The 20,471-nt window shown below is 36.0% G+C and overlaps 1 protein-coding gene across 1 annotated transcript; it reads left to right on the forward strand.

Moving 5' to 3' along the window:
- The first annotated feature begins 1,232 nt into the window (after window positions 1-1,232).
- On the forward strand, window positions 1,233-20,188 carry LOC116343633 (chaoptin). Its single transcript, XM_031771827.1, has 8 exons — window positions 1,233-1,980; window positions 13,890-14,181; window positions 14,261-14,353; window positions 14,498-14,668; window positions 16,190-16,289; window positions 16,535-16,704; window positions 16,793-17,059; window positions 17,130-20,188. Exons 2-8 carry the CDS (start codon window positions 13,891-13,893, stop codon window positions 20,106-20,108), a joined length of 4,071 nt encoding a protein of 1,356 aa, XP_031627687.1. The 5' UTR covers window positions 1,233-1,980; window position 13,890; the 3' UTR covers window positions 20,109-20,188.
- Window positions 20,189-20,471: the final 283 nt, after the last annotated feature.

The raw sequence follows: 20,471 nt of genomic DNA on the forward strand, positions 1-20,471 counted from the left end.
CTGCATTCGCCGTCCCAATAAGCTTCTTAGCTAAAAATGAAATGTTGATGGCAATATTTAACAGGGCGTAAGAAGTTTTTTCGTCGTAGTGTGTACCTTCTTTTCCGAGAATAACAAATGATACACACATTCCATTCGATAACAGTTTGTTTGTGCTGCATATTTGTGTACTAATGCGATGGGCAATAAAACAAGGTCTATAAGCAATGATGACAGCATACATTTCCATCGATTGACATCGAGACGACGGCAGTCAATGCAATGCGATGCCAAAGAATACTTTTCAAACAAAATGCATTCTTTTTGGTGCCTCTGAATGAACGATGCCGCGCACACTCGCAAAAGCGACGACACATAGAAAGACTTCATCAAAGACGGAAACCTGTTTTTGTTTTATCTCAAATATATTAACTCCCCACACATTCTCTCTCTCTCTCTCTCTTTCTCCAACCGTTGACGGTTTCGTTTGTGTTTCCACGGTTTTTTTCCTTTTACCACATAAAATTCGAGGTTTGTGAAACGAAAATCTACAATTATGATATTCTAATATGTTTCGGTGCATTGTTTGTATGTGGCAAAAGTAACACCGCCGCAGCCCATCTATGAATGCAAAATAAACATAAACACTGTATTTTGAAAAAAAAAAAATGAATGCGCACAATTGCATGCATAAATAAAACGAAAAGAAAAACGCAAAGTGAAGGAACCAAAGAAGAAGAAGAAAAAAGTGGAAAAAGCAGCAAATAAATAAGAAGGTACGGTGCGACCGCGCATCGTTGCGGAAAGCCATAAGATCGAGCGATTTGTGAAGTGAATGTATTGTGTGGTACAAGCGTGCCGTACACCACACGACAAAAATGAATAACCGTTAAAAAGAAATCCCAAGAAGATGGAACACAAACAAACCACAATCTCTTGGTATTTGCTGTACCTATGAGCTGCTGCCGCTCACAATACGACACGACACAACCACATTCCGATAAGCAAGCACCGCGCGATGTCGTTTGGCCAAACAAACACCGATCCAATGCACACCATCTCCACGTAAATATTTCCAAACGTGAACGAGTGAGTGTGGTGGATTTGTTGTTTTCTCTCTCACTCTCTCTCGTTCTTCATCTTTATGCCGTCGCTAACGCGCTATACCCTACGCTATGCATGTTGCTTGTCTCCGGCGTAAAAACCGTCCATTCTGCTGAAATCCAATTGGATTTTTAGTTCGTGCAAACACTTCAAGGCGCGCACAAATAGATATTGGCCGTCTTGCTGAATGGATTTTTCTTCTTCTTCTTCTTTGCTTTGCTTTTAGTTTGTGGTTTCAATATTTGTTGTTCAGTTCCATTCAATTTGAACTTTTTTTTTTCATTTTATTGCATTCCAAACAGACATGTTGACCAAGTAATTTCGTTATCGTGCACGTTACGGGATTGTATTTATTTCGAAATAAAATTGTAACAACATTTTTTTTGTTATTGTTTTTTGGGTGTTGTTTTTGGTTTCTTTTAAATTTCGAAGTCGAAGTGATTAAATCGACAACATTCACATTCATCAATTCAAGTGATATCTTCTATCCGACAACTGTGTGTGTGGATATAAAAGTCTTGAAAAGCACATTCAATTTCATCTCGAAATGATCAAGAACCGGAAATAAATGCAAGAGAATTGAGACGATTAAAAGAGACTGTCGTGCGAATTTAATCTTTGTTGACAGTGGTGGCTATGGGAAGCAGCAGTTGCAAGCTTGTGTTAATAAGTTCACGACGTTTTTCTGTCTTTCGTTGTATTAGTGAAGTTCTTTAACGTGATTATAATAGAATATTAAACCGACGAGCAATTTACAGCGAATTGTTAGCGAAAGAGACGAAAACAATTTAAAATACAGGATTTTGAATTTATAAAAGTGATAATATTAATAAATATACACAGAGATTGTATTCGAATTTTGGATTAAAGTATCATTCTTCGTCATCAAATAGCAAAGTGAGTGTTGGAATGTATCTTTTCTCAATTTCAAGTTTCTGTCGTTATGGAATGTGCAAAGAATGTAACTTTTTTTTTTCTTGCATTGATATAGATATTATTTAAATTATCACCATCATTATATTCACATGCATAATGTTGTGACTTAACGTGCATGTACCGTTGCATTGCATTTAACAAATCAATTTTGTTTTTCATGCTCGGCTCATACTGAATGGTTTGTGAGAGTTAAAAGTAAACGCGCTCGCGCGCTTGCACATACATCCACTTAAAATGTGTTCACATTAAATCAAAAGCAAGAAAGAAGTGTGTTGCATTGAGATGAATGGCATGCAGAACCCTCCACCACAGTGCAAAAATGGAAACAATTGAATTTTCTGTGTGTGTTCAAATGGGACAGTTTAATTAGTGTTATTAAACTAGTTAGAGAGGCTTAAGCCTGACTCGGTTAACCGATGTTGTGGCGTGTGCGCCAGAAGCCAGAAGTCGAATAAGACACATAACAAATAATCTCCATGATATTATTATTGTATTTTAAATGTATTAAATTAAAATCCGAAAATGTGAGAGAGAGCTGCTCTGTGGCGAGCGAGCAAAAGAGCCATGAATATTGATCTCGTTGAAAATTTTGCACACCCATTTTAGTTCGAAGGCCAAACAAACCAACGCGTTTCTAAACAACCAAATCACTTAGTGTTGTTTTGCCTCTTTCGCTGTTGTTTTTATTTCACAGTTTATAAAAGGTAAAACGTGTCGTGCATATTGGTTCTCTATTTCTTTTTTTTTTTTTTTTTTGATGCGGAAAATAGATACGGTTGCTGTAGAGACATACACACATAAAGAGAGTAGTTATGGTTTTGACAACAAATATTGGTTCAGTCCTTTAATTGGCGACTCCACGTTCACAAAGAGTTCAATCGTGCAGCCGCAAGAGTTACATTGAACGGTGGCAGCTGTGCACAGTTTATAGAAGAAAAAGAAAACAACGCAGCCTAATGATTTCAAATTCAAAACGAGAAATATTATTAATAAATTATACTTGATTAACGTTGAGAATGAAAAATAGACAATATTTTTTGATTCATATTTTCTGCACACACTATACAAGAATCGCCGTTCTCGTTGAGCCAATTTGAAGTGATTTTTTTTGTTCGTTTCGTGTTTTTTTTTTCGCAAATTGATTCTTAGAATCGAATTTTGTCGAAGGGGTCAGATGCGGGGTGAACGGGGCAGGCCAATGTGTTTGCGGCAATAAATTGGCCGGATTTGGTGATTTGTGCGTTGAAAATCAATATATATAGATGTATTTTATATTATTATTTTTAATTTCATATAAAGTGAAAATGTAACAATAATTCGACCTACTTTTACCATTATCTGGTTGTGCACCATTCACTCAATTCATTGAAGAACTAGCAAACGAATCAATTTGAGAAATAAAAACAAAGCAGATACAGAATATAAGTTCATGTACTGTGTGCGCGACTGAAGCACGGCCAATGGATGGAAGAGAGGCAAAAGAATGAAAAGAGAAGACAAAGAGCGAAAAAAAATTGTGTATTTTTTCATATTCAACAACAAAAATATATATACAACAGACCTACAAACGAAAAAAAAAAAACAGAATTGAATTGTGTGGTACTCATAGTCCGTATGTGTACAACGGCGTCGAAAAATGCGAATTGCATGTGCTGTACAAAACATGCGCGCAAAGCACTTACCATTTAGACTTGTTCTCCGCGCAGTTTCGTGCAGATAAGTATTCATTATTGAAACGTCCGCATCACATTTATGAAATGAAGCAAGGAAATGAATACGTATGCTGTACATACTCGTGCATCAGCAGCACCAACAACAACAGCATTCGATTTCTTGTTGTTTTTTTCGCGTTGTTGCTGTTATCTTTCGCATTCTCCCTCGACTTTCCTGCCGAGATGCGTATGAGCGATTTGAAAGCGTACGTTTTGGTGATTTTGGTTGCGCTTGAAATATTTCAATATCAGTTGATTAACTTATGCATGCATTGATGTAGATCAATGGTCTCTTTTTTTCTACGTAGATAATTTTTTTCCACTGCGTTTCGCATCGAATGCAAAACAGTCAATATTATAATAAATCCAGTCCCTAGACTTTCATGATAACTCATTGTGGTTACTTTCTCCAGACACAATCGGAATAAATTACGCTCGTTCACTCAGTGATCCATCTTTTCATTCCAATTAAACATGCTCTGATAGCATTCCCTGACCAGCGTGCAGTGTGTGCGCGTGAAAAAAGCGAAAATTCTCGCTTCGTCCCATCATCAAGAACGCATACTCTTCGGAAAAAAAGGGAAATCTATCTCAATTCACATAACGGTACACAAACCACGATAATCCGTTCCGATTCCCACGGAATTTTTTTTTTTTAAATATTTAATTTCTTGTTTCAATCGCGGCAGACATTTCGGAACTATTTCATTTTTTCTACCGTAGCCAGCACGAGCGTGCACCAATTCAATTCCATTTGTTTTGCTGCCAATGATATCTTAAAATTGTTGGTAATTAACTCGAAAATTCACACTGATAAAATCAGCAGAAAATTTACAGAAAAAAAAAACATGTACAACTTGCTACCGCACAGTAAACAAACGAAACCGGAAAGACTCATTTCATACTCATGCCAGAGAAGCAAAACGAACAGAAAAAAAATATAACCTTTTCGACTACTACTAAAAACACATTAAAATACAATGCGTAGTACATAATAATACAAAATTCTATATCTGCTTTATTACTTTCTATTCTTCGGCTATTTCGAATGAAACGAAAGATATAACTTGTTGCCTCTCAGCCATCAAGATGAACACATCTCTCATTTAATTACTAAAACAAATTTTCGAATTCGATTTTTGTTCCATTTCGTTGAGTCACTCAGTGCCCAGTGCCCCGGGAAGAAACCGTTTTGCTTGAATATTTGTTGCTTTTTTCCGTTGTTGTTTGTTTGAATAGATAGAATATGTATGCCGAACCGTACGGCGTTGAGATTTGTGTGTCAGAGTCATAAAAGCATTTTACAGAGGCTACGAAAATAGCAACTCATTTTTTCTATACTTCTTTTTCTATGTTTGCCGTGGAAATGAAAAGTGGCGAATAGACAAGCAAAACAAAATTTAGAATGAGACAATGGTTTAAAGCTTAAGAATCGAGGAATATAATGACATGTTATCTATTGTGGTAGACACACGGTGGTCAACTATGAATGGGAAAAATGGCCAAATTTATGTTCACATTCCATACGGGCATATGCGATGATTGAAGGCTTTTTGCATACGATTACAATCGAAATTGGTCTTGAATTACATTTCTCTTTTTTTTTTATTTCAAAACGCCATGCTCACTCGCAATGTGCTAAATATACATTTGTTTCGTTATTATTGTAATTTTAAATTCAACGAGCTTGAACAACAAGTTTTCGACAAATACGACCAACCGCAAAAAGACACGATAACATGAACAAATATAGGCATAGACGCACAATTGCTTTTGAAGTTTTTTCGGTTTTGGTTTTCTTGCCATGCAAACCGTTTTCTACCTGTTGGCCAAAAATCAAGCCTGAAAAACGTCAATCGAAGGGAACATATGCACACATAAAAGAAGAAACACGATGTATGCTGCAATTGGCGAATGAAAGCGCTTCACAATATTTTATTATTGACTATAAACATGTTTAAAGAGAGTTTAATGGCATATTTCAAGTGCACATTCATCTTTTTGAAAAGAGAGCGAGAGAGAGAGAGCGAGAAAAAGGCAAACTTTTTATGTGCACCGATAAAAACTTGCTGATAGTTCGTTTAGCACGAATCCACCAGACACATATGTTGAATAAAATAAAATGCGGGTACACCAACCGTGCACATTCGATTCGTACGCAAGTACATTTCAGTAGCTCTGCGCTGCTTATGCGCTGAAGAGTGAGAGAGTTGCATCGATAATTACACTATTTCTACATCGAAACACGAAGAAAAGGGAAATTATATTTATTTACAGATTTTTGATTCGCTTATTTTGCTGCGTGTATTATTTTCTTTTTTTTTTGTTGTTGTTGTTCGGTGCTTCTTTTTCTTTTTCCCCGCGCTCATTTTTCACCTTCTATCCGTCCGATGCAAGGCGCGAGAAATTTCATATTTAACAGCAATAAATACGTTTACAGCGTAAGATTAAAAAAGAAGAGCTTTATTGGCCCTATTTTGGTGTTCATTGGCTGCATCGGATGCCTGAATTTGCGTGATTTATACATGAAATACAGTTCCGCCTACATTGTGCTTGCAAAAACTAATGTGATTGTTATCCAAAAAAAGCAACAAAAAATTTCACTTTGATCACGTTTGCAAGTAGATTGTGAGTACGTGAACAAAAAAGACAAAAGCAATGAAACAAAAATTGTATAAAATACAGGTTCAAATATTATTAAAAACCCGACCGTGCGATCGTATGTAAGAGGTTCTTCTTGTTAGATCATCTTTTCAAATATATTTATACAATTTCTTCGATCCGATCTTCTCGCACAAATTCAATCGATTCACCGTGTTGATGCTGACGGTGCGTTCGTGTTAATTTCAAGTGAATCAACGTTTGTCTGCTCTCGTGTTTGATATGAATAAGGCAGACATGGATTTTTATTTTTCTATATTGAGAAAAGCATGTAAAACATTTTGTTCATCATGATGGTTCAGCGGCTATCGTGCGATCATCAATGCGATGTTGATGATGAAGAGTAAACCGGTTTTTATGGGGCAAATGTTTCACTTATTTAAGATTCTTCTTTATCAATTAAAGATTGCTTGTTTGCACTCTCAGATAGACGTCGCATGGGCATACGCACACTTTCTGATTGAAACTTTTTTCCTTCTTCTTCGCTTGGTCGGTGTTTTCTGTCGAAATGAATCCCTGAATTTATTACATAGGCTTTTCGAAACTGCACACTCTCGTGGTCGTCTGTTTCTTTATAAATTGAATCGAACAACATATTAAACATGTATTAAAATCATTTGTTTGATTTGTAAAATATTATGAGTACAAGTTGTAAACCTGTTTCCATAATGATACTAAAAAAACCAAACACACAGAAGAAGATGAAATAGACACACCACATGAGTTCTTCTTCACCTGTTGGTAAGAGGCCGAATCTAATCCAAACGGAATGTGTAGAGTATAAGCAAGTGTTAAACCAGAAAATGCTGTTTCCTAAAAATATCACCGAGGTACAGAGAAAGAAAGACACCTTTTTTTTCTTCAAAATATGAAGAATTCGATTTGGTGAATGTACAGATGAATATGGCGACAAAACGATAATATCCGCTAGAAATGTAAAAAAAACACACACACTTTGCATTCGAATGCGTATATTACAGTGGAACGAGTTGAAATTTATGATATTTCGATTCTAATGTGCTAGAATCAATGTGTGAATTTTGACCGTATCGAAGTCTAATGATTAATGGGATTTTTTGTATTCTCTATTTTATTACCAACATCTTTATCTCATATGATATACGAACCGTACGTTTCGTTTCAATTGTACTTTCTAATTGGCATTTCAAATGATGATTCGATTTATTACGTATTGGTTGCGAGCACGCGCACGCATATATATATTCTGCCAATATCAAAGAGAGCAAATGTTGATAAAACTAGGTTGAGACACGCGGCAAAAATTCATTTCAAATTCAAACCGCATTCAATGAATTTGACAATCGAAAGTAATTTGTGGCGCGCGCAAAGATCTTTTTTTTTAATCGAACAATAGAAAGAAAAACTAATAAATTGAAAAAAAGAAGAGATGAAAAAAACAAATTCACGCCTTTAATTGTAATCGAATTTCGGTGTATTTGGAGCATAGCAATTTTGTGTCTGGCGCTTTTTTTTTGTTTGGTGCGTCCAAACCATGTTTTACAAGAGTAATTTGGCATTGTTCGCGCCAAATGGAAAAAGAATAGAAATCGATACAGCAGCATAATTAAGATGAATTGACAAACGGATTATAGAGTAAGCGCGAACTTAAATCAATCTTTATTTGTTGTTTTCTGTGTGGCAAAGCCGCAAGTTTTTCATACTCGCATGTATTATAATGAAAATAAATCGCTTTTGATGCCAATCGTTTTCAAAGATTTATTGTTTTCACATTGAATGGCGTCAACCATAAACTTCTCCCGCAAGTCAAAATCTTGTCGAAATTTATGCTTTTTTCAATTACAGCAACCGACAAAAAAACACACACAAATAAATATATGTACGTCGTTGGCCCGTATTTTGCAATGACAACAACCACGAAATCCATCAAATAAACCTTGGTGCGAGAGGTGAAAAGCATATTATTCATAACTCTTGCATGTGGGCTGCTGCCGCCGCAACTATTGCTGCTTTTTTTTTCATCGGAGTCGTCGTCATCGAGATGTGTGTATGCAACGGAAGAAAAATTGAAAACAATTATAAACCGTACTTAACACATTCGCTCAATTTCATTTTGAATTGTTGCATGTGAATCCACACTTTGGTTTTGGAAACAAAAACCAACCCACAAAATGGCAAGCATCAGTCAACCGCATACAATTCGTTGTGTGATTAAATTCTATTTTCTATTCGATGTTTAAATTTCTATGAACCAATCCAAAAATATATACGGTTATTTCGCACATACCCTCCGGCAAATCAACATTTTTCACACAGGAGAAACGGTTAAAAAATAACATCAAAGACGTTGAATGTGGGTACTATTTGGATTGAAAAGTATCGAACTTTAGGTGGAAATCGCGAACAAATTTTGAAAAATTTGTGATTTTTACAAATTATCAACTTAAAGAGCTGGTCAGTGATTTTTCCTTCTCTGTAAATGAAAATATTTTCACCAATCAAGCTCAGAAATATGAATGCATCATTTAATGAAAGGACATACTTCACTAGCTTCACTAAAGCCCTAATGATTAAAAAAAGAAAAATTCATTTACACGTAGACAATTAAATCATAAAATGAATATACTTACTGAACACTCTTTACATCACTGTCAATAATGAAAATAAATGAAAAATAAATATGGATTATGGTGGTAATTCAAGAATTACTCCTTCTGTGATTTTTTGTCATTGGCATTCTGCGAATTTTTTGTTTAAATCATACGTCAATTGAAAAAAATTACTGAAAACAAAAGTAATTGTGACTCAGGAAAAAATATTTTCTTATTAAGCAAACAAAATTTCGACAATACAAAAAACAAGATGTTATTGTGAATGTTTAGTATCAAAATAATGTAAATTCATGCTAAAGTAGGACGCACATGCGGTATCAGTCTCTTGAAATTAAACAAGCATTCATTAATATTAAGATTTTATAACGATTGATAATTTAATTATTAATTAGCAATTCAGTTTGTTTTTCGAAACAGATTTAACACATATTTTGGGTTCGATACTTTTCGATTTACCTAGTACGAAGTTGACTCATAAGAACACATTCATCTTTACTTTGTGCGCATCTCTATCGTTTGCATAAATCTTCAGCACATGTGTATGTGTGCACATCAACCGAAGGCAATGATAGTCTCGCCACACTGAAATTGTTCATTCGGTAGATTTGCATTCGGTCGGGTGTGCTGATTACAGGCATTATGATGTTGTCACGATCTAAGAAAAAAACATGTAAATTATATGACGAGCGGCAGAGCAAGTGCGATTTGTGTTCAAAAACACGCTTGACCACTTGTGTAACTCTTGCAGAGTTTTCAAATTATTTTCCTTCTTCCACCGATGCTGCGAAATTATTATCTCAAATGCCCTTAACCATTCGAAAGCATCATAATGATCAACGAATGAAATCAACGGCCGCTCAAAGGCGGCAAGAAGAAAAAAACACAAATTGTCAATTGCATTTGCACATGAAAGGTGCGTCAACGAGTGTTTCATTATTTACAAAATATTAGGCTAATACACACTGTGACTATGTCGTTTTTACCGCAGACGACGCCAAAATCATTATTTTCCAATTTTAAAGTGATGACACGTAATTGTTGTCATCACGTTTTGACGCACGCACATCAATCCGAGACAATGTACAAAACGTTTTTCTATTTATTTTGGAAAATACACCGGAAAAATTACCAGTCGTTAGCTTTTTTTTTGCTGCTCTGAAAATTTCAATAGACAATTTTCGGTCAATTTCTTTTCTTCGCATTGCCATCAAAATTGGAATTTCGTGCACGTGGCAATCGAAGAAAGAAACTAATTGGAAGTAAGTGTAATCATTTATCATGAGTGCGAAAACAGAGAGATGAAGAATGACAGTAAAAAAACTTCGCATCTAATTGTTGTGCGAAATTGGATAATTGTCGGTTTGAATTGTTTTAAAAGTCCCGTTGAAATAGCACAAGTTTCGGGAGCCACACCATACCTCTGTCCTAGTCCATAAAAAGTAGTCGGTTAGACTCAATTTTTTTTCTTCTATTTCCACATTCCATTCAGTTAGACGTCTAATTTTTTTTTTTGCTGTTGAAGTGGCACTTGTTTTCCGTTCTTTTGGGGCCGTACACATTTGCTCTGTTTCTCGCAATTGCGCAAGCGTACAAAACGACCAAAACGGAAAAAAAGAACATTGAAATAAAACCGACTATTGTGACCGATTGTGTTGAGCACATATTCATATAGCAAGTTTTTGTCCGACGGTCATTTCGTGATGTGCGCGCTCCAAACTCACTAAGGCATAGCGTCTGACAGAAATACTATTACAACTAACGGTAATCATAACTTTATTTTATTGACGTATTTGGTGTTTTGCTTCAATATGTCGACGCATTTCGTTGCGCCAATTGAGACCGATGACAAGATCATGAAGTACGGTATCGATCCCATTAATATTGAATGGAAAAAACAACGTGCATAATGTGCCATTGATTAAATTGATCGACATTATGTCATGTTAATAATGGATAATGATTCACAGGTGCCGAAATAATGCGTGAGTACCAAAGAAAAACAACCATCTCATTACAAATGTGATGAAATGCGAATAATTTGCCATATCAATACGTTTTTAAACAAACAAGATCGACAACTTCTCCTCTGAATTGATTCGTGAATGACATTCAAAATGAGATATGTATGTGATTTTCAATGTGCGTTTGCATATTACCAATTGCCTAAAACGCATAAAGGCCAAACATCAGAAATGATCAGCGCAGACATTTGAAAACTATTTCGAACACTGATTTGGGTTTTGATTACGCAATGCTAAAAAACAAACAGGTTTATACCAAATATTGATACAGAATGTATAATAAATGATCGGCATGTATATTACATCACCAAAAAACCATCATCATTTATCCCAATCGATCGTTTGGAAACCATTCGACATATGTCAATTTATCATTGGTTTGTTACGACTGTTGGTGTCAATCTCGGTTCATAAAACAAAAGAACGATCGCTTTACTTTGATATTTGAACCAGACCTCGTCGAAACACAGTACACCACAACGCAGCACGACATTGATCGAAACTATTTACATAAAACCCATTTAATCTACATAAAAATGGGCTCACTTTATTTTACATTTTTATCAAAATTGATCCATCACAACAACATGCTGGGTGATGAGATAAAATCGCATGATGGTCTTCAAGCAATTTTCGAAATTTAAGGCCTAATAACCATTGCAAAAAAACAAAACTCTCGCTTTGGTCGCCATTTTTGAGTAGATCCATTGTGTTTCGGACATAGAAACCTGATTTTTTTTTTTTAACTTTGTTGCTAAACGAGTGACTCTCGGCGCATAATTTTATCTTATTTTCTATGGAAACCATTTTCCAGAAAAGCATTTTACTTTTACTATTACATTTTGAGCTTGTAAATATTAACATATTTATGACTTTGGAAAGAGTTTTCTCATATATTGTGTGGCCGAACAAAAGAAATGCACACATTTCAAGCAACAAAAGAGAGAAAAAATGTCTTTTTCGAAATGGAAAATTTTGTGTGAAATGACACCGTTTAGAGAGATGAAAGACAATGCAATAGAAATACCAATTTGCAGAACGACCACTTCCGTAGATACTTATGGGAATGCGCACTCACCACCGCACACAAATGATGAAGTTAAACGCACGCCTCATTTTATAAATAGCGTCTTTAAATGACTAAAGGTGCAAATAAAGAGTACGGTTACGCAAATAAAACCATATAATTAGATTCAAACTTTGATCGTCCGCTCAAATATTCACTTTTTCTACAAAGTCAACACACACTTTTTAATGATGCTTATGGTATAACGAAATACAATCTTTCACCTTATATTTTTGAATCTGCATCGCTAATTTTTAACTTTATATCAATTCTTAATGAATTGAGTAGAAAAAATGTCACATATAAAATTGTCATTTTGCATAAAGAAAGCTGAAAGAGAACTTTCGAAAGGAAAGAATTTCACATGAACATGTGACCGTGATTCTTGCAAAAAAAAAAAAATTATCGCAATATTTGAGTTGGTTACAAATGCAAATCGGAAAAGTTTTTCGCTTGTGATCATTTTGTTGAAACAAATCATTAGCATGAAACGGTATAATTTCGCTCCACAGAACGCGATCTAATTTGGAAGTCATGAATGTTTAAATGTTCATTCATTAAAAAGTCTGATTAAAAATCGTTCAATTCCGTTTCGGTAATTGAAAGTGAGTTTCATTGGCTTTACATAATTTTTGGGCGTCGGTTTCAATGATCGAATTGTTTCATGCAGCTCTGTCAATTGAAAGTTTTCGATCGAATTGATATGCAGATCACATCGAGTACGGTTAAAAATGCCATCGTAACATCGACTTATGAATTGAATAACACATTGTGTTGATAAGTATGAAGTATGAATTCAAATGACATGCCAAAAAGTTCCATTTCACTGGCAGTTGCTGGTTCGCGTACACGCAGCATGCTATTTTTGATAAGCGATCTACAATCCAATCAACAATTAATCACTCTTCATTCACAACAAACATATTAAATAAAAACAAACCATCAAAACCGTTTAGCTATCGATTTCTATAACGTGTACCTGCGATCAATGACCCATCGATTGAGATGATGATGAAAAAGCGCTTAAACGCTTTCGCATGTTTCATTTTTATTTCTGCTATCTCATTGGATGCTGATTGTTTCACGAGAAAAAAACCTTATTTCGATTGAATGTTTCCCAATCTTTTCTATTGTCATTGTCACGTTCAAATACAATCGACTTGACTTCTGTATACTTTTTGTTCCGGCCAAAGTCAATATGCTGATTTGTTTTGGATCGCAACAATATAAACATGCACACAACAATTTAATTGCCGTTTGAATGAGATTTCTAATGAAGACAATTGCAATGGTGCGCGAGAAAACATCGCTTCTCTTTCACCTTGGTGCGACATCACACGTTTATGACTGGTCAACTCACCTCAACGTGCTATGCCGTTGCAAACGATGCACACACCGTGAGAGAGAAATAAAGAGAGTGTGTGTAGTTCTCCCATTGACGATTGCGGTGAATTTAAATAATGTGAGAGATTCAATCATTTCAACGCTTCTAATCCGTTGTTGTGTATTCTCCGTCGTCGTTTAATCGAACACCAATCTTCATTATATCAGTCGATTGATTGTGGTAATTTTTTTCTTCTGCACTTAAAATACATTCAATTGGATAATAAGTGTGAATAGTGAAAGTGGCTACGGTAATTATGGTTTTGTTGTTACAATTCTATGTGTGTGAAACAACTTTCGACCATTTTTCTTCTTTACAACTCCGACCTTTTTTGAACTTTTGCACATTCTGAATTTGGCTCAAAAATCTATTTTCCCCCCATTAAAATCGCTTGTGGCCTTTACAAAAAATTAATGAATTTTTTCGTTGTTTCAGAATGATGATACTACACAGGTTGAAGGCACGGTTTCTGTTTTTACTTTGGATTTGTGTGGCAAATTCATCAGGATCGGCACTGACGTGGCAACCATGCCCTGAGCTCAGTTCAGCGCTGCGATATCCATGCCGATGTAAGGTGGAACCGTTCGGACCAAAATCAGATCTGGGAGCCGTTTCGATGGATTGCGACAATGTTGTTTTTCAAACTGAATCGCCCATTTTACCAATTAGAGCACCAATTATCTCATTCTCGCAACGGCATTGCGGACAACAAGTTTTACCAACACAGGTGAACCAGGAAATGTGATTAGTTATGAAACGGAACACATTTTAACAACTTTTTCTTTTCATTTTCCTTATTTATACAGGCGTATGCTACGACCGAGTTGCCGCTGCGAAGCTTGGACTTTTCACATAATTCAATTAGACGTTTGCCTGAAAAAGCCTTTTCAGGTATTGAGGTAAGCATATTTTGTGATCTTTTTTCCCTTTAAAAAATGGAAGTGAAAAGGTCTTTTAGCTCTCTTCTTCTTCTATATCTTCTACAAATTTAAGCGAATTTCACTTTAATAATAAAACTCAAATTCCTTCATTTTTCATATTAGAACACTTTGGTGGTTTTGAAGTTGTCCGATAATTTATTCGGCGATTCATTGAATCCAATTTTCTCAACGGCTGAATTCCGTCCACTGAATCAATTGCGCGTCTTGGATTTATCCGGTAACAAGATCAAAGCGTTGGAAGAGGGAATTTTCAAAGGCTGCGAAAATTTACAGGTAACTTGGTCAATGTAAAATTACAGAGAATAAATCAAGATATTGTCAAATGTTCTGCGCTTTCAAATTACCACTTGGGATCCGTTGTACTTTCGAACGGCATTTTAATTGAACCAATTTTAATGACAAGATCAGTTAGTTTACTCCAATTCTGGTTCCCCAACTGAAAAATAAAGTCATTTGTTCGATGCTCTTGATGGAGGTCAATGCGTGATTACAATTACAGTTTACACATAAATCTTCCGAAACTTAAAATTCTTTCCGAACATGCGATCCGAAAATCAAAGAAAGACGCGATAAAAATCGAGATAGAATGAGCTGGATGTGTGTGTGTGTGCGATTGTGCAGACATTTGATGTTAAAAAGAAATCAGTTTGCGATGATGCGCATTGTTTACAATTATCGACAATTTCTCATGGCTAATTGCCTATTCATACTTTGCCAGCGCGCGAAAATGAGCAAACTGAATGAGTATTGTTGCAGCGCAGTACAGCTATTTCTGTGTAGTCGTCGGAATCGTACTAAGATTTAAGAAACAATAATATGTTATGTTCATAACACTTTCACGGTATAACCAACACAGACAATAATATAATATAAACCAATTGCAGAGCGATGAAAAAAAGTGATCTTGGAAAAATGTAAAGAAGCGTACTATATGTAGGGCATTTCTTTTGTTTGCGTTTTCAATGTTTTAATGCCGTTGTTTTTTTTTTCTATTATTTTGTGGTCCAAGACCGCGCACGTTCATATATGTGTGGTAAAAGAATCAAAGAATTGACTGCTTCGTGTCAAAGAAAGAGTGCATAAAATGATTTTGGCGTCAGCCTACACATTTCAACTCAAATCAATGCATGAATTGCTACTTTATGCAGAAATTTTATTTTTTAGTACAAAAAAAAATGTTTTTCTTTGGTAGCAAACGAAAGCAAAATGTAATTTAAATCAGTGTGTCCATAATATATAGAAATATCACTAAATAGTGTCGATATCTATACTATATCGGTCCACTATATATGAAAGATATTGCCGCACGGCACCGTATCGCACGATCGAAGCCAGTGTAGACGGAAAAAATCACAAATTGCCATGCGGCAGTAGAAAGAACTGTGTGTATGCGTCAACATGTTTGCCGTCCGCACTCACTTCTATCGTGAGCTACGGTGTCTTGCGGAATATCTTACATATATAGTGGACCAATATAGTATAGATATCGACACTATTTAGTGCTATTTCTATATGTTATGGACACACTGATTTAAATTGAAGTTACAAAACGTTTCGGCATGAGAACACTCACTCTTTCGAACACTGAGTTCAGACTCAATTTTTTTTCACACATGAATCACACACAAAAAATTGTTGCTTTTTATATATTGGTAACGCATAATAACGAGTTTCGCTACTTAAGTCGGCAATGCTTTTGTATTACATTTTAAGTTGGCGAGAAAAGAGATAAAAAAAATTGTTTTAATTTTATTAACTGAGATTCGTCGTTTTCTTTTCACTATTCTTCGGTAGGATTTGAACATTGCCCGCAACAGTTTCACATCGGTGCCATCGACATCGTTAAACGGACCAAATGCCTTGAAGTCAATTTCATTGATGAACAACAGCATCGGTAAGACGAAACAAATTGCCGTTTAGTTTTCGGCGAAATAATGAAAATTTCATAAGAATACAAAGTTTTGAAGACCAAATTATCGCTGTAATTAACAAAAGCAATTATCTGATGCAAAACATTTTAAATCAACAAACATTTTAACAGCTTTGATGGTTTAATTTTAACACAGCGGTGTTGTTTTTCTTGGAATATTTATACAAGTCATGTTTTTATTCATTTTTTTCTTCTTCTCGTAACTACAGCTATTATACGATCTGATGCATTTGCATCACAATCGCATTTGGAACGAATTGATTTACGTTATAATCGAATTGCAAGCATTGATGGCGCCGCATTCGGCGGTTTGACGGCACCAAAAGAAATCTATTTGGCCGGGAATCGATTGGATCAGCTGAATAGCGACGTTTTTGAGGTATTGAGATAATTAGTGACTTGACTCGAATCACAAACCTTTTGATCGATCACAAACATCATTTAATTCGATTTTCGATTTCTTTCAGGGTGCATCTTCATTGGAAAAACTAGATTTATCCGAAAATTTCATAACATCCTTCCCTTCAATTGCTTTACAAGAAGTGAGCCACTTGAAACTCTTGAATTTATCATCGAATATGATTCAAAAACTGGAATCAGCGAATTTGGTAAATTTAAAATCACTGCAAATCTTGGATCTTAGTCGAAATGGCATCAATTCCGTGCCACCGGCAACATTCAGAGACCTGTCACAATTGAAGTACTTGGATTTGAGCTTGAATTCCTTGAGAACGGTAAGCTTATCATTATTCGATCGCCAAAAACCGCAATTTAAAAAAAAAAACACCCTTTTTTATTCCACAGATTGAAGACGATGCCCTTGAAGGATTGGACTCATTGCAAACGTTAATTCTGCGAGATAATAATATTTTATTAATACCCGGCAGTGCATTGGGTCGTTTGCCACGTCTTTCAAACCTCTACTTGGACTATAATCGCGTTGCTGCCCTTTCGTCTGACATTTTGGGTTCAATTCAACCGGAAGACATCAAATATATGTCACTGTCACGCAATGTGATTCGTGAACTTCCACCGGGCAGCTTTGAAATGTTCCGAAACTTGCGTTATTTGGATTTGTCGGGCAATTCATTGGCCACAATCAGCGCAGACACATTCACTGGCTTGGATGCTGCCTTACGTGAGCTGAGAGTATCACATAATCGAATCACCGGCATCGGAAACGTTCCGTTGGCTCTGCATAAATTGCGTATTTTGGATTTGAGTGACAATAACATTGTCGATGTGGCCAAAAGTTCGTTTATGGGCTTGGAAAATTTGCTGTACTTGAATTTGAGCCACAATCACCACTTGGGTCCGATTCCAGTGAATTTATTGCAACCATTGATCAAATTGCGAACAATCGATTTGAGCATGGCCGGTTTGAAAACGCTGCCATCAGAGGTCTTTGAAAATACACCCAATTTGGAGATTATTGTGCTTAAAAACAATGCCATCCAGGAAATTGGTGAATCAACATTTGCAAACTTGCGTAATATTTCAGCGATCGATCTTTCATACAATCATATTACGAGCTTGAAATCAGCGTCATTTGTAAATGCAATGAATTTAAAGAGACTGAATCTAAAAGGGAACCAATTGAGCGCTTTCAGAGGTGAATTTTTCAATACTGGCACCGGATTGGAGGAGCTTGATTTATCCGACAATCAATTGAGCTACTTATTCCCATCGTCATTCCGAATTCATCCCCGACTTCGCAAACTAAGCATCGCCAACAATAAATTAAACTTCTTCCCATCGGAACATATCGCCACTTTGCAATATCTCGAACATATCAACTTATCTGGAAATGAATTGAAAACAATTGACGAGCTTGACTTTGCACGTTTGCCGCGATTGCGCATTTTGGAAGTGGCACACAATGAATTGGATACATTGAGCGAAATGGCCTTCCATAATTCAACGCAATTGCAAATTGTCGATTTGAGCGACAATCATTTGGATCGAATTGGCGATCGTACGTTTGAGGGACTGGTTCGTTTGGAAACCCTTAATTTGGAAGGAAATCGATTGAATGATTTACCAGAGGCGATCTTTGATCGATCCAAATTACATATGTTGGAAAATATCAATTTGGCCAATAATAAATTTGATTATGCACCATTGAAAGCACTGCAACGCCAATTCTTCTTTGTGACATCGGTGAATTTGAGCAAAAATAAAATTAAATCAATTCCATCCGAAGATAGTGTCATGGTTAACATAAAAAAACTCGATCTATCGTACAATCCATTGACCGAAGAGACGGTGGAGAGTATTTTGAATGAACCAAAAACCGTTCGCGAATTGAATTTGGCTGGAACTGGCGTTAAAATGATAACATCGTTGGAGACACCATTCTTGCAAAGTTTGAATTTGTCACACAACAATATTGTAAGTGTGAATGATGAAGCGTTCGAGCGCGCAACATTGCTGGAAAGTTTGGATTTGTCAAGTAACATATTGACTGACATCAAGAGATTATCGAGAATGTGGCCCAAATTGACATCATTACAATATTTGGATCTGTCAAATAATTCATTCGAAATCATTTCTCAAGGTGATTTTGATAACTTGGATATGTTGAAATCGTTGGCAATCACCGATTTGAATCAAATCAATCGCATCGAAAAGAATGCATTCAAAAATTTACCAAATTTATCCGAACTCAAGGCATACAACTACCCGCGACTCGGTTACTTGGATGTTCAAGGCATTGTTGAGCTGCTGCCAACATTAAGCTCATTGGACATTGAAATCAAGGATTCGGCCGTTGGCAGTGACCAAATTCAACCGGCCAAACATCCACGTCTCAAAGAGCTCGGCATACGGGGCAGTCGATTGCGTAGCATATCATCCGCGACTTTGGCTGGATTGAAGGGTAAAGATTTGCATATCAAACTGATGAACACATCATTATCCGTATTGCCACCGGCATTGTTATTCCCCGTTCCGCGTTCTTCAAATGTTGATTTGGATGTGTCCAGTTCAAAATTGACAGTACTTTCACCTCAATTCTTGAGTGCACTTGAAGATCGAAGAAATAGTTTGACACTCCATGGTCTGGACACAAATCCCATTCATTGTGATTGTAATGCACGTGCATTGCGTCGATGGTTGCCTGGATCGCATATGTCATCGTTACGATGTGCAACGCCCGATTATTTGGCCGGTAAACTTCTGACCGAAGTCGGTGATGATGAATTAACTTGTGACGCACGTAAACCAACAACATCGACCCCAATCGCAACCAAAACCACCGCCCAACGTACAACATCGAAATTAATCACGCGTTATACAACGGCCGAACCGGAGATCATTTGGAGTATGCCACCATCACAAGCACCGACCAAAATAAAAACCAAACCACCAATGATTAACAAAGCGGTCATTGCAAACGATGACACCTTAATTATTATTATTGTGGGCAGTGTTGTTGCTTTTATCACAATTTTGATTATTATCATTTGTATTGTACGTCTGCGAATGAGTTCGAACAGTTATCACAATGGACCGATTCCGATTGGAATGCCGCCGATGCCACTTAGTTCGGCAAATATGCAAGTCGGTGGTTATAAAACACCAACGCCACTCTATGCTATTCCACCATATGCTCAAAATTATGCCACATTGCCACATAAGTCGATGTCACATCAATCGATGACAAATCTCAGTCAATCACGAACAAATTACTCAACCATGGGACGAAGTCCATACTATCAAACACCATCGCTGAACGGTGGCCAACCATTCGTCATTTATTCGGACGAAAAGAGCTACAGATAATAAATCCATCACATTTCACAACATTTTAGAAATATAAGTTGCCAAACCGTGCTAAAGAATCAAAACAAACCGTGTTCTTTCTTTAAAAAAAAATTATTGGTGTTCATAATAAACTTTAGCTCCGAACGCAACGAAAAAAAGATTAATAAATTAATTGACAATTGCATTTCGCGTAACATTTACGTGCTGTGCGTAAACATATGAATCAATAGTCAAGAATACGAACGAAAAAATTTGAAAACAAATGAAAATAAGAGGCTTTTTTACTCAAGCTTCAATTTTGTATATGTCTTTCTATACAGAATAATTGTCACGAAAAAAAATAAGCAAATTCTTTTGTAAATATCAAAACTAGACAAATAA

This window comes from Contarinia nasturtii, unplaced genomic scaffold (assembly GCF_009176525.2).
Source record: "Contarinia nasturtii isolate CC-2019 unplaced genomic scaffold, AAFC_CNas_1.1 Cnas_scaffold_1037, whole genome shotgun sequence".
NCBI lineage: Eukaryota > Metazoa > Arthropoda > Insecta > Diptera > Cecidomyiidae > Contarinia > Contarinia nasturtii.